Genomic DNA, 16,414 nt, shown 5'->3' with positions numbered 1-16,414 from the left:
CTCTCTCTCTCTCTCTCTCTCTCTCTCTCGGTCGAGTTTATCCTGCCCCTCTTTCCTCCTCGGATCTGCCCACTTTGTCCCAGCCTTCCTCTGGATAGTGTCCTCTTCGATTGGAGACCACAATCTGGGGATGGTTTCACATCAACACCCTGGGAATCCATGAAATTATGGAGTAGGAACAGGAACTCTGGGGATTTGGATTTGGACTGTAGATAAATTTAACAGGCTACACTGACTCAGGACTACAGTTTGCATTTGTTTACAATCACTGCACACCTCAACATTGTTTATCTGGAATAAATGGGTTCCTCTTGAGTCTGGTTCCTCTCAAGGTTTCTTCCTTATGCATCTCAGGGAGTTTTTCCTTCACCACAGTCACCACCGGCTCACTCATCAGGGACAAACTTACACTTATAAAAAAAACATCTTATTGATTTTTATCAGCATATTATCTGTGTAAAGCTGCTTTGAGACAATGTTCATTGTTAAAACCGCAATACAAATTAAAATGAATTGAATTGTTTTTGGAAGCAGCTTTTGCACCTGATGCACAGCAGGAGGTCTCGACTTCTTTGATGGACCCTTGCGAGGCCTGTTCCAAATGGAACCCGTCTTGGAAAAAGATTTTCGCAGCGTGTGCTTCCGGGTTCACAGTGCATGCTTCTGGGTCAGCAACCACTAACTATCAGCAGAACAAAGACGTTTTCTCTGGGCCAGATTATCTCAGCCTGCCTGTGCTGGTTCCTGATCTTGTTCCTGATCCCCCTCCATAGTTACTGGTTTGTACTCTGGACCATTTCTTGATTGGTGTTTTTGCTCTGCACTTTATTGCTCTTGGATTTTGGACTGTTTCTGGATGTTCGGTTTTGGTTCTCCTTGCATTGCTCTGTCTGTTGGCTTTTGGATTTTTGACTGTTTTGATCTGTGTTTTTTCCCCCGCCTCTTTGGGTCCTCCTTCCAGTCACCCAGATTTCTGAGAGTATAATCTGCCCCTGCACAGAGTTTCTGACACCTGGCCACTGTACTGCAACTCACTTTCAGGATACTGATACTGATCTTCTTACAGCCTCGGCATCTTTGTGGAGAGCAACAATTCTATTTCTCAAATCCTCAGAGAGTTTTTACCATGAGGTCCATGTTGAACATCCAGTGGTCAGTATGAGAGAATTGTACTCAAAGCACCACATTTTAACTGCTCTGATACAAGACACACAACTTTGTATGGTCCTGTCAAGCAGACAAAAACATGAACATGACAAAACAGGACATGTCTCGTACAGAAGACATAAATCCTAATCATTTTTGATGGTTCTTGTTTATTGAAATTCAATAAAGGATTTTATTAAATGCCAAATTAGTGCTGGATTAAAAACATAAAAAATATTTTTAGGATCATACATTAGTTTTTCACATTTTATTCCCCAAATACTGGGTGATTTCAGAGGACCGGCTGTAATAGGTCATTCCTTTGATCAATGATTTAAGACAAAAGCGTTCATTCCGCACATAAATCTGTTCAGATACAATGTCAGTCCAAGCAATTACTCGGCGCAAATAATAACCGAAATGCTTTGCTTAAGAGTACGAACATCGATCGGCCTGATCCCGATTCCAGCCCGCACGAGACACAGTTTCTTCATCCGGCAAAAAAGACTATTCTGCTGAGTCTATTATTGCTCTGAAGCCCTCTGTAGTTTGCGGTTATTTTCTCGCAGCTTATAATGAAAGCCGGTTTTCTGCGGAGACTCGTGCGAAGAACTACATCACGCCTTACGTTTGCTAACCTTATCGCTACTTTGAAAAAAAAATAAAATAAATGGAAATGGCAAATCCCACACAGTGTATAACTTGGAGGCAATGCACTTCGCGAGGAGCTGCTGATAAAAAAAAAAAAGCCGGAGAGATGCTTTTCGTGTGACGCTTGAAAAAGTTCTCGCATTGTGCAGGTGTCAGCTTCCAACCTTAACTAGCATGATAGTAATAATTACGCTGTCTTTAATTTTGTGCCAATCGAAATGTTCTGGTGGGGTGTGTGTGTGTGTGTGTGTGTGTGTGTGTGTGTGTGTGTGTGTGTGTGTGTGTGTGTGTGTGTGTGTGCGCATGCTTTAATATCCGGTCGTTCTTTTCATTTACGAGTCAAGGACGTTCAGACAAGAAACATGGTCAGGCTGCAGGATTCACTTCTGTCATACATATAAAATGTATAGCAATGCAAAGCAATCGCTCACTGTCAAGCTGTTTGTGTGTGTGTGTGTGTGTGTGTGTGTGTGTGTGTGTGTGTGTGTGTGTGTGTGTGTGTGTGTATGTGCGTGTGTGTGTGTGTGTGTGTGTGTGAGAGAGTGTGCATGTGCATTCGTACAGTGCTTTTGTATCTCAGTTGTGCTTATGAAGGAATAATCAGAGAATCCATAACTGCACACTAATTAATGCCTACTGCTGTAGCTAAAAGGGCACGCGAAGGCTAATCGATAATCCTCGCACATTCTGCTCTTTTAAGGTTGAAAACACAAACAGTGTGAAGTCAGGTTCTCTTCTCGTCCTCATATTTTTCTCCTCCGAATAAGGCCTTTGCCAGAACATCATATCCCAGAGGGAGTTCAATCTATTAGATCTATTAAATCTGCTCAAACACGAGCAGTCACTATGTTTAAGGTCAGATCGTGTGGTGTGTGTGTGTTGAGTATAAAGTGGGTTTAATTGTGCGGCTTCCAAAAAAACTAAATGGGATGGAGGGGACGACTGTTTTTTTTTAATGGATGCTTTATTTTATTTAATGTATAATCAAGTGAGGAATAAAATATGATATCATTCAGTGACAGAGTGGTTTAAGACAACTGACATGAAAAATAGCTATTTTTAGGTTTACGTTTTGGCAACTGCCAATAAACCCTTTTCTACACGTGAGCAGGTAAGGGGTTAAGGGCCTTGCTCAGGGGCCCAGCAGTGGTTAGCTAATTTGGATCGTACTGGCTGATAAGCAATTAATAAACCAATTTAAAACGGATAATTAATAAAACCACAAACACTCCATGTATAATAGAACTGAACTTAATAAAAAAATAAATAAACAGTACTGAATCATGAACATTTGCTAAAAGAAAAAAAAAAGAATATATTAATTATATAAATAAATATTGAGGTAAAAATTTCAAACCAAAACAAAAAGTCACTTCACAGCAGCTATTCTGTAACAGTGGTTCCCTCAGCAGCCTTGCTTTTCTTTTTCACTTGTAGTAAATAAGGTAAAAACCCGCCAAGTTACAAAGAAAACTGCATATTTCTTTAAATACCTAAAGTTACAGTTACACGTCTACACTAATCTGAAACAATTTGAAAACGCAGGGTTTTTTTGTCTAAAAATGTTCCGCATCCACACTTTCCTTTTCGTTCGTTTCCCAAAAGTCGCTAATCCACAATAAAATGTCTGAAAAAAAGGTTGCGTGATTTCCACCCGACGTTTATTTAATTTCGTTTTTCGAAAAGCCTCCATTTTCACAGTTCATGATGCAAAGCAATAATGGAGTTTTCAATTGTATCCGGTTTGGCAGGCGTTTTCAAAAAGCTACATGTTTTCTTAAATAAAAAATATATTATTAAAAAAATAAAAAAGCAGTCTCAGTGAGAATGGAAGGCTAAAACGGAGAGAAAAATACGCGCTTTTAAACAAAAACGTAGATTAGACTTTTACAAATCTTTCATTAAAAACAAAGGCTCATTTACCTCATCTTCCATATAAGTAACACATCAACACAATCTGACCAATCAGACTCATTCAAAAAGCATTATAAGTGGTCCATAGTCAATTTAATTCAATTTGAGTTTTTAACAATAAATATTGTCCAAATGCACCTTGACAGATTAAAACAGATCAGGAAACTTTCTTTCAGCTTCTCCCATTAGGGGTCGCCACAGCGGATCATCCGCATGTTTGATCTTGGGACTGGCACTAAGAGTGGCTGGGGTTGGTTCCCTGACCGGGGATCGATCCTGGGCCACAGTGGTGAGAGCGCCACATCCTAACCACTAGACCACCAGGGACCCAGATCAGGAAACATATATTTTATTATCAATCAGTCCCTATGTGTTTATTTCTAATGAGCGAGTCAACTCTGGTGAAGAAAAACCTCCTTAAGAACCCAACTCAAAAGGGAACCCATTCTCATCTGGGTGACACTGAAAATCCATTCATTGCACTTCCATCATTGTTGAAGTTATAAACTGTTCACTGGTGGACACAAATGCACTCTATCCATTAGAAAGGCCTCTGGACTTAAGCAGAAGTATGCAGTGACTCTTGAGTAAAATTAGTTTAGGTGTGCAGTGTTTTATCTTCAGCTAACATTTAAATAGATCAGACTATTGAGCATAAAAGCAAATTTCTAAACGTAATCGTCGTCATCGAGATGCCTGAACGACACAGTGAGCTTCAATAAAGAGGACATTTCATTACAGGACAATTACCCAGAGACGAATAGAACGAATTCGGTTTGCAACCCGGCTATAATGAGAGATTTAATGAGAGCAATGTGCTAGATCGGCATGACCGTTACGGATTAGCGATTTCTGAAACATTTCACCTTTCAAAATGTCCAACCAAGCAAAATATCTTAAAGTTCACACCTCGTTTTCGGGACAGAAGACAAAATATAAGAGAGAACTTTAAACGCCCAAAGTGGAGAACGTTTCATGTGAGCCGCAGTAACACTGCTCAGTGGGATGAGCGAATGCTGTTTTTTCCTCTTCTTCACCCCTTAGAACTTGATGCACCTCAAAGAAATGTGATCAATCACTTTGGTCTACATGAATTTAGATTTATTAGGGACTCGTCTATGCAGTCGTCTATGCGTTCATGCAGAAACAGGTCAAGAGCTTCGGTTCACTTCAAACTCCAGACTGGGGAAAGAGTGGGATCTTTGTGACTTTGCTAGTGGCATCGTTGATGGTGTCAGATGGGCTGGTTTGAGTTTTACTTATCCCTTGGCATTTCCCTGCATATCACAGTTCTACAGCTTACGCAGAATGGAGCAAAAAACCAGAGACAGGACAGTGCAGATTAGTTCAATCCAAAAGGACTACATTTTTACAGTTATGGGAAGCACATCTCTGACAAATGAAGTGTTTCCAGCCACTGAACTCTTACTCATGAGATGTTTTTTGTTTTCCGCATCACTCTCTGTAAACTGTAGCCACTGTTGTGTGTGAAAATGGCAGGAGAACAGCAGATTCTAAAATACTCAACTCAGGCCATCTGGTACCAATAACCATGCCATGGGTAAAGTCACAGAGATCTCAATTTCCCCTATTCTATAGTTTGATTGCTTGACCTGAATCTGGATGATGGATGATATATATGTAGTATCTCACGAAAGTATACACCTCTCACATTTCAGCAACTATTTTATTATTTCTTCTTAAGGGACAATACTATAGAAATTGTAAATATTTTCGAGTAGTAAATGTGCAGCTTGCAGAGGTGGAAAGTAATGAAGTACAAATCCTGAAATTTGTAACTGTGCTTCACTATTAATTTTCCGGACAACTTTTTTACCGCTCATTTTTTACACAAATATCTGTACTTTCTACTTCTTACATTTTCAATCCAGACTCATTACATTAGTTTGAATCTATTTTATGAATGTTTTTTCTTCTCATTGTGCACCGTTTTCAGTCCATCAACATATTCCCGTCATTGCACGGCTTTTTCAACCTGTATAATTTCCTGGTTCTTATACACGCCAAATGTAGGCTAGTTTACGAAGCTAATATTGAGCAAAGCAAAAAGCAACAAGAAGTATGGGGTTAACGTGGATGAGACAGAGGGCGTCAGTGATGTAGACATGAATCATCATCTTTTCTCTGCTTGTGTTCTATATGGTGGTTGTTCAGCCTGGATACATAGCTGGAGAGGTAGTCAGGTATGGATATCAGACCATGAGGCGTCTGAAGTAACAGTCTGCGGCGGAAGAAAGTTGGACCGTATGTGTAAAAGTGTACAAACTAAATCTTTATGTGATGATATACTGCAACATCACTGCATATGAATTTCCTTCCTCAAAGTAGCTTTGAATTCATTCCATTTTCTCCTTGCTTCTGTTTACTTCTGTTATTTTCCAAGTTTCCATTCACGAACTATACCTACCTTTTCCGCCTTGTCTGTATTGTCATTGTGTTTTCGGATTTGTTCTTTTATATTTGCATTTGTTATTTTGTTAGTGTTTTCTAATTTGTTAATTTGTTTTCGGATTTGTTAATGTGTTTTGCACTTCTCAGCCATCGTACACAAGGCACCTAAGCAAATTTCATTTGATATCTGCCTGCCTGCCTGCCTGCCTGCCTGCCTGCCTGCCTGCCTGCCTGCCTGCCTGTCTGTCTGTCTGTCTGTCTGTCTGTCTGTCTGTCTGTAAATATATATGTAAGGCAGCGCTGGAATTTGATCTCACAGCATTCTGATTTCTCACCCAAAGCTTCTTTAGACTGCAAAAAATCTATTTGTATGCAAAGGTTATGTTTTCTATAAGTCGTGTATTTAATAATAACCCTTTATCCGCCTTGATATACTATAACATTGTATTAACTGTATTGCAGTAGGTACTGTGTATTTACAAAAATCTCTAATAAGATCTAAAATGTTAGGGGAGATGCATTCAAAACTTTCTGAACTTCAAAATCTGTTCAAAGTGTTGATTAATATCATCAACTCCAAAACACCTACGCAAATGCCAATTTGCTCGTCTGCCATTTTTCGGATGAAAATAAACAGCCATGTTTTGGAAATATTTTCCTTCTCTAAAAGGTTAGCGGGTCTGAATCAGTCTTTCAAATATATTGCTATTTTCCTTTAAACCATGACCCACTCCAATGCCTCACGTTTTGGAACCCCATGTTGTTTAGATTGTTTGACTGGCTGGTCAGCCACTTGGGGATGTGGATTAGTCGGAGTGGTGGGAAAAAAACAAGACAGATGGGTAAAAAAAATACACTGGGAAAAGTCCGAAATGAGACATTTTAATTCGACTTTAATCGATCTATCGCATATCCATCGATTTGATGGTACATATTCTGCAGTGTAGCGAAATTATTATCTAATTACATCCCATCTGAATCGAGAAAATACTCCGGAGTCATTTTTGTTGTATTTTAAGTGTAAATAGAACCCAAAAAATAAAAAATAATTGCACTGTGGCACATGTTCAGTGCTGCGGGTTTGGCGTCGATATCCGATCTCATTCATTTACAGTGATGTGTTTCTTGCAGCACTGACAAAATAAAACAATGTCCTGAACCTATTTCAGATTTAATTCAAGAAAAAAACTAAAATTACAGTAAAATAATTGTATTACAAGTAGAATAAAATGTAGCTTAAAAAAAACCCCATAAGCACCACGTCTCAGTGTCACAATACTGGTCAATTCGAACGCGTCGATGGGTTATTGTTTTACCCCTTTCCCTTTCTTTTAATGACGTGAGTGTGATGATTAAACAATGACCCTAGACAGTGAGTGCAGAGAAAAAAACTAAAAAGAAAGTCAGAGAAAAAATCATTCACACTTGTATGAAGGGAATGGGGTGTCATTCTGACAGTCTGTCAGTCAGTGCCTTCCTGTATACTAACAAGAGCTCTCTGCCTCTTTCTCTCCCTTCCTGTCTGTCTCGCTATCTGGAATTGATGGCTCAGGACAGCCTTTCTTAGAGGTGCTGTCTTGATAAGGACACCTGCCAGCTGTGAATCACCTCCTTGGCTTTAGTATATAAGGAGGCTTCTGAGCAAAAAAATACAAATATATAAAAAGTAAATAACAGGACGAAAAAAACAATATCTACAATTTCAGCCATTACGAATGTTTATATTATAGTTGAAATAATATTAAAATATCTTCAGAAGCAACTTATTATCTAAAATGACTTTCATCAAACCTGTTAGTAACACACACACACACACACACACACACACATATATATATATATATATATATATATATATATATATATATATATATATATATATATATATATATATATATATATATATAATTTTTTTTATTATTATTTTTTTTATTATTAATAAACAATTTGGGATTAAAATAAAAAAAACTTTTATGATTTGCAAATCTCACAAATCCATAATTCAAAATAAAACAAACCAAAAAACATTAAATGTTTAAACAAATAATTTATTAGGGACTACATTTTGAATTTAATGGCTGTATCACGTCTCAAAAAAAGTTGGGACAGGGCCGTGTTTACCCCTGTGTAGTATCACGTCTTCTCTCCGTATGCACCTGGGAACTGAGGAGACCAACTGATGATGTTTTGGGAAAAGAATGTTGTCCCATATGTGTCCGATGCAGAATTCTAGCTGCTTAACGGTTTTGGGTGTCCTTTGTTATGTTTCTCATTTCATGATGCACCAAATGGTCAAAAGTCTAGACTGCAGAAAGGCCACTTCGAGAAGACATGTTATTGTAATAGATGCAGTTTAGCACTGTTTTGCTCAAATATGCAATGTCTTCCCTGAAAGACATTTTCTGGATGAAAGAGTTTGTTGCTATAAAACTGGTATATACCGTTCAGCATTGATGGAGCTGCACTAATGGACTCCCATACCATCAGAGATGCAGATCATTTTGACCTTATTATTTTGCTTAGAATGGAATATTTCCTCAGTTTAAACATTCAATATGTTTTCTATGTTTATTCTACTGTGAATAAAATATGGGTTTTATTTACTGACTGACTTCACCCCAACTGATTTTAGAAACGTATTTACAAACAGTTGTATTGGGACAATTGTGTTTAAATTGGTTTCAACAATAAAATGTAAATCCGGTTTAAATGCGTCTTTAGGGACTTTATCCACTTTATTATGTGGATCATGATCATGAATTACTTGAGGTGCAGTTCATTGAGTACAGATAACAGATAATCAGCACAAACGCATCCTAATAAAAAATATAAATGAAGAAATAAATAAAGTAAGTGCAGCAAAACAGTGTCTCGGTTTCGCTTCATTTATTTGGCAACCATGGTTTAGCTTTGCTTGTGCCCTTAAAGAGAAAAATCACTGCAAATACATGACTCCTGCACCTTCTTTTATCCTCCCGATCCCCTGATCTGATCTTTGGCCATTGATTCATCCAGGATCTACATGGCATAGGGAATGCTGAATAGTTAAGGATGAAAATGTCATGTTATGAACTTCACACTCACCAGATTTTAAGCTGTTTAAACACTATGGACGATTTTGGTGACAGTTCTCCACTGTCATCATCATCATCATAGCACTAAGGAATGCTAGTCCGAAAGACCAGTTCCAGAGACTTGTACAATCTGTACTAAGAGTGGTAGTTATACTAGCCTACTATACCTTTATGCTAACACCTTGTTTTACCTGTCTTTCATTCATCACCAATCAGCACATTGTCCCAGTGAACGAGCTGGAAAACTTGTTAGCAGTCATCAGGAACGACTTCTCTATAGCACTCATTAGTAGCCCAAGGCTGAATTCAGGCAGTTTACAGACTGTAGATTTGTCTAACTGCTGCTTTGGTTCGTTGTTTCAGCCTGAGAGAATCTCTCGAATATAGTCAACACTGTCTATCTTCAATTCCGATCAGGAAGACAAAACATGAAATACCAGCAATGACAAATGTTAGTGTCACAGGGTTACAGCTAAACTTGCGGTAAATTCACAACAACTATACTTCATTGTTTCGTTCCCCTCGGGACAAAAATTGCTTCAGCTTCATGAGTCTGGCAGTAAGGCCGGAAATTTGGCTAAAATATTAAACAATTTTGAAGGCAACTAGCACAAGCTTTCGAAACGTGTTACATTCAAAATAAGCAATCGGCTGGGCATGTTCTTCCACACGCTGTCCTCACGGTGCGGTACTGGGCGCTGTGCAATTCATGCTAACGTCAACGCTTTGTTGAAATGCGACTTGCTACTGATTCAATGGCTCTTTTGTTATAATGTACGTAAACGTTATAGACAGTCAACGATATTTCTCGAATCTATTGTGGTTACTCATAACGCAGGAACTCCAGCAGGACTTTCAAAAGATCTTGGACTTACCTCGATCGCTGTAGTCGTCCACCAGAACAATCTCAGCGATCAGGTGATCAGGAGTTCTGTTAACGATGCTGTGGATAGTGCGCAGGAGAGAACTCCAGCCCTCGTTATGGAACGGGATAATGATGCTGGTGTTGGGGAGATTCTCCAGGTACAGCTTCTGTTTACAGCTGGCGGACAGAAAGAGAGAAAAGGAGGCTGATCAAGACAAAAACACACACGAGGCTGTAAACCATTATCGGCCCATCGACCATTATGTGATTGCGTGTTTGTTTGACCGGAGCGATGTCGCCTCGAGTAGATCTCCTAGCGAACTCTGCGAGTGTCTGGGAACGAAGCTGCGCAGAACTCGGGTCGTAAATCAGCGTTTTAAAAAGCCTTGTCGCTCCCCCTGCTCTAATAAAGCACTCCGAAATCCGCGCCTTAATTCACTTTCAACAAAGATTGAAGTGGCAGATGAGGCGACGCTTTACAGCTCACACCAGTCTCTAATTCAACACCCTGACAACGCTGACACACGGCTCATTATTTACAGCTCACACAACAACCAGACAAACTGCGGCCTTAGAGAGCTCTGCCTTGAATAGATTCCCACTGGATATTCAAAGGTAAACAAAAACGTCTGATCTGAAAAGTTGATTCCGGAAACAAGCCGCTGGTGAGTAGAAGTGAACAGAAGCATATGCTACTGTGTAAATAGGTTAATAGATGAAAGATTTATATATAAATGTGTGTGTGTGTGTGTGTGTGTGTGTGTGTGTGTGTGTGTGTGTGTGTGTGTGTGTGTGTGTGTGCGTGTGTAAGCATGTCTCTTTTACATTCAATATAATTTTTTTTTAAAGATATGTTCTACTTACTTCAGCATACTTTAACTATCTTGTGTGTTTCTTAAATGCATACATTTATTTATTGATCCATTCAATTTATTTATTCACAAATTAATTAAATCCTTCCATCCTCCATTCATTCATTTATTCACTTCCTTTATATGTGGAATTATAGGGAATTTCTCCTTTTTAATACAATTCTGTACATAAAATGCAAATATAAATATAAAATATAGAATATAAAATATAGAATATAAAACCGTTGCAGATGACAGGAAGTGTCACGTTTTTTCGCACATGCACGGTACAAATCGCGCTTCCAGTATGGATCAAATAACCACTCGAAGTGTGAGGCGGAGACTAAACAAACTTGTGGTTCTCTACTTCAAGTCAAGATTTTACTGTCATTTCAACCATATACTGTATAGCTGATGCAGTACACACTGAAATTAGATGTTTCTCCAGAACCCTGGTGCTACATAAAAAAAAACCCATAGAGCTACATCACTGGACATAGAGCTACATAACACAATATAGAGCCACATCACACAGCACAGAGCTACATAACACAACATAGAGCTACATAACAACACAGAGCTAAATCACACAACACAGAGCTACATAACACAAGACAGAGCTACACCACACAACACAGAGCTACATAACACAACACAGAGCTACATAACAACACAGAGCTACATCACACAACACAGAGCTACACCACACAACACAGAGCTACACCACACAACACAGAGCTACATAACACAACACAGAGCTACATAAAATAATATAGAGCCACATCACACAACGTAGAGCTACATAACACAACATAGAGCTATATAACACAACATAGAGCTACATAACAGAGCACAGAGCTACATCATACAACACAGAGCTACATAACACAACATAGAGCAACATCATACAACACAGAGCTACATATCAGAACACAGAGCTAACAAATAACATAACACAACTGAGGACTAAAGTAAGTGTCCTTGCCACATAAAGTGCTACATAGCACAACATAGAGCTACATAACACAACACAAAACTACATCACACATCATAAAGTTACATAGCAGAACATACAGCTACATCACACAAGATAAAGCTACATAACAGAACATAAAGCTACATAACAGAACATAGAGCTGCATAACAGAACATAGAGCTGCATTACAGAACACAACTGAGCACAAAAGTAAGTTTCCTCGCCACATAAAGTGCATCGTGTGCAGCCGAGTGCAAACAGTGCAGACAAATAACACAAGACAGTGTGGGACTGATTCACTCAACACAAAATAGCGCCACCAGTAAACCTGCTGTATAATGTGTGCGGTTAATATGCTTGTGAGGGAACAACTCACTAGCTTGCACATGCAAAACGAATACACGCACGTTTAAACCCTAATATCTGGCTATTCTGAGTGATCCTTCCAAAGAATCACACGGACTGAAGTTTAAAGACAAGTGTGTAACGTTTACAGAGACCGTATCCAGGTCACAACGCACAATCCAGGTCAAAGATGGCGCTACGTCATCCAATTAAGCACCAGTCTGACAAGGGAGACGGGAGACAGACAGCACACAGAGGTAGAGGTTTAGGTGCAATGTGAACAGTCACAATCTGATCCCTGTGGTGACAATCTGTCTAGTGTTTCTTTGTGAAAGCATATGTGGCCTTCCTGCTATAGCTTTTGCACATTTCTGAACCAAACTGGCGTCTAACTGCAGTACTTTAAAGAAAAAGAAAATGGGGCAAATGGTGTCTTTTCGCTGTATAAGACTTTGAGGTTAAGGTTTTGGTGTTCCTCGTTCAGTTAAGATCAGGGCTCTGTTTCAGGGCACTCCATCCCTAGCACGTCATGTCTTCATGAAACTCGCTTTGTGCACAGCTGCATTGTCACACTGTGGAAGAATTAGCTCAATGGACAAGATGTTATATTTCTGATTGGAAGGTCATAAGTTTAAGTCGCACCACCAAGCTGTCAATGCTGGGCCCTGGAGCAAGGGCCCTTAACCGTCAATTACTCGGCTGTATAACTGAGATAACTAAGTTTTGTTGCTTGTCAAACTGTACGAACATGATCCTCGTGTCACACTGTAGTAGGATCTCAGTTGTCATAAATTCATGTGAAACGACAGTCAAAAACTAACAGACAAGAAAAAAATCTCATCGGATCGATGAAACTTTCGGATTGTTTTTTCTTCTTTTTGACGCCCCTAGACCCGCGTTCTCTCGCTAACAGTAGCTGTCAGAAAACAAAAACAATCTGTAGCGTTTATGTTGTTCATAACATGCCTTGGTAATAAAAACGTCATACACACACTCACTCAATAAGTTTCTCTTTTCCCTGTATTGTCCACCTGACCTGTTTCAATATTTTCCCTGAGGTGATTTGAAGTTGTGGCACTAATCGCATAATCAGGTCCGGTGCTTCTATTGGTACTTGGTTTGAGGAAGTGCCTGAAATCTTCTGACACTGCCAGAATTCCATTGGAGGAAAACAAATTATTAATTGAGTAATAGGTATTAATCGGCTGTCGTTGAACAAATCAGCGATCGAAGGCTACAGATTTTAGCCTTATATTATAGGAATGTTTTAGGATTTAAAAAAATGTCACTCTGACAAACAAAACATGTTCAAAATCACACAGTGTGCACCAGTGTTGTGCTAGTTACTAAGAAATAGTAACTAGTTACAGTTACTAGTTACTTCATTCAAAAAGTAACTCAATTACTTTGTTGATTACTTACACCAAAAAGTAATGCGTTACTGTTAAAAGTAACTTTTTAGTAACTTTTTAAAAAAACGTTGTTTAATGTTCCCATTAATGCCTTTTTATGCGTTATGGTCTACAAACACAAAACTGACTTAAACACAGAGTAATTTTTAAACACTATTCTATTAAAGTCAGACCAGCACAAACTGAATATATCACAAGGATTTCTGAAATAAATAACAAAACAAGCTGAATAATATATTCACAATCAAAAACTAAAGTGGCTTCTGCATCATAAAAGCTGTTATGTTGAGCTCTTAAATATGTTCCTTTAACAGCTTATGCATGAAAACTATCAACAATGTACAACAGAACACCGGGTTAGCTTTTAGCTTCTAGCTTCTAGCATGGAGTTCCTGGAGGAGCTTCGACAGATTGGAGTTGCTGTTTATCGCAGTAGATACGAGCTTTGAACCAGAAAGACACAGCTTACATTTGACTTAAAAGTTTTTGTATTTCCACTTTGAGAAACTCGTCTTGCTCTCGCCTCGACTCGCCATTACTGCCGCACAGACCTAAATAAACGGAGACACGCCCACAGTGTGTCTTCTTCGTGTTTACAGTGGTTCATCCTCCAATCCTACAATGCATCTCTGCTGTAAACAGGTTAGACTGTAGTCTACACTTCAGCCCAAATTCATTCATTTAAAAAAGTAACGGGTAACGCACCATACGGTAACGGAGATACTTTATTTAAAAAGTATTAGTTACTGTCAAAAGTAACTGCGTTACTAGTAACGCGTTATTGCCAAACACTGGTGTGCACCTGGTTTTAGTTTCAGCGAAAGGGAACTTTAATGTTACAGCATACAAAGAAATTCTAGACAATTGCATGCTTTTTACTTGGAATTTGAAAAGAAGCACACAAGTGTTATAGTCAGATGTGCATACACTTTTAAATCTGTTTCCATGACAATTAGTCAAATCTCAGAGCTCCTTTTTTTAACCTACTGTACACTCCAGCTTGCAGGGGCCAGTTGTTTCTTTTTGGTTCCTGTGGATAAAAAAAGGCAGTGGCATTGTCGAAATCTACAAAATGAGATAACTGTAACCCTGACCCACAAATTTCGGTCTCCGGCCCCTCCTGCTCCTATTCCCATGGTTGCCGATCGTGTTTGGATCGAATGCTGTGTGTATTAGTTTCTAATAAGTCTCCCTTTTTGAAGCCCTGATGCTCCGTTGTGTCTTGAGAATACTTTGTAGATCCTACAACAAAATTGTTACTTTTTCAGTAAGATGCTATGCAACAGTACCCTTACCAAGTTCAGGACCTTCCAGGCAGTAACCCAGAGCCCTAACCACTGAGCTAACACATCACCTCAAATAAACGGATATTCAATTTAATTCATTTATTTCTATAGCGCTTTTTACAATGGACATTGTCCCAAAGCAGCTTTACAGAATGTAAGAACTCTAGAACAAAAATTGTGATAAGATGTTTATTTATCTCCGAAGAGCACGCCTTGGGCGACTTGGGGCGACCGTGACAAGGAAAAACGCTCTTAGATCTTAAGAAACTTTGAGAGGAACCAGACTCCAAAAGGAAACCTATCATCATTTGTGTGACACCAAGAGTATGATTATAAATCATTGAAAAATATGTACCGTCATTTCCGGACTATAAAGCGCACCCATATATAAGCCGCACCCACTGAATTTTACTTAGACGAAAGACACGTTACACACGGTGTAACGGGTGAAATATGTTGCGCTTCCTTTAGGAGCATAGCGGTATTTTGGGAAAAGACCGGCACTGCATTTTTCCGGTATTACTGCATGTGTGCAAGACTGAGGATTATGTCCTTATTATTTTCTGATGCTCATTTCTAAGTTTCTTTGACTAACCCGTAACGCTGTTGCCAAGAAAAATAAAAAAGCACAAGTTTTGGAAACCTGTCTGTGCTTATATGATTTCTGTTGCAACTGGAGTTAGTGAGCTCTCCCTTCACCCAGACTCAACGCGTTACAACGGCTTGTATCTAAACAGTAGCCGACCAAGAAAGTGATTGTTCACTGTCTTTCTCCTTCCTTTTACAACTATTTCTCTCGGGAGTTTATCTTTTGGCATCGTCGTGCGTTTAAAAAAAAAACTTTTTTTCTCCCGATGCCGTGCAGCTCAGAACACAGGTGAGGTGCGTTTTTTCGTTTCCATTCGGAAATTTCATTGGTCTAATGTTATGGGGTTCAGTTTTTTGGCTTGAAGTTTGTGAAACCGGGAAAAACCCAAGAAAAATTCATAAATAAGCCACTTCGTTGTTTAAACCGCGGGGTTCAAAACGTGGGAAAAAAGTAGCGGCTTATAGTCTGAAAAATACAGTAATAAAAAACAACTCATACAGTTAGTTGGACTTGTGGAAACTCCTCCATGGCAACTCATTGACTTCAACTTTATTTCTGAAATATTACACTTTTAAAGGGGATTTATTTTCCCCATTTTACAGCTAGGTGTGTACAGTTTGCTTGGATTTATTTATTAATTTTTTTGATGTAATGATATGTACTGTAAACTGGCGGCTCAGTGCATACTGAATGACAAACCTTTCAATTTTCCCTCTGTTCGCAACACTGAATTTATAGCTGCATTACTCTAAGTGTGTCACCTGCCACAGTAACACACACTCACTCCAGCTTCCATGCTGAGCTGCTGAGTCACAGAGTGGGCCATTTTTACAAACCCTTCTTCCCGTTTCTGCATTTTTGTTTTGTTTTTCCCCGATATTTAACAAGATGCC

The 16,414-nt window shown here is 38.9% G+C and overlaps 1 protein-coding gene across 2 annotated transcripts in view; it reads right to left on the bottom strand.

The window, feature by feature from the left end:
• The window catches only part of galntl6 (polypeptide N-acetylgalactosaminyltransferase like 6), a 288,765-nt gene that overhangs the window by 185,825 nt on the left and 86,526 nt on the right, over positions 1 to 16,414 (bottom strand). For both annotated transcript variants that reach the window (XM_083538743.1, XM_083538744.1), the window contains exon 5: positions 10,073 to 10,239. In XM_083538743.1, coding sequence (XP_083394869.1) covers positions 10,073 to 10,239 — 167 coding nt within the window. The remainder of the gene's footprint in view (positions 1 to 10,072; positions 10,240 to 16,414) is intronic.

Source organism: Silurus aristotelis, assembly GCF_946808225.1.
Source record: "Silurus aristotelis genome assembly, chromosome: 4".
Classification (NCBI taxonomy): domain Eukaryota; kingdom Metazoa; phylum Chordata; class Actinopteri; order Siluriformes; family Siluridae; genus Silurus; species Silurus aristotelis.
The sequence above is the reverse complement of the archived record's forward strand: the minus strand, read 5'-3'. Positions and strand labels throughout refer to the sequence as shown.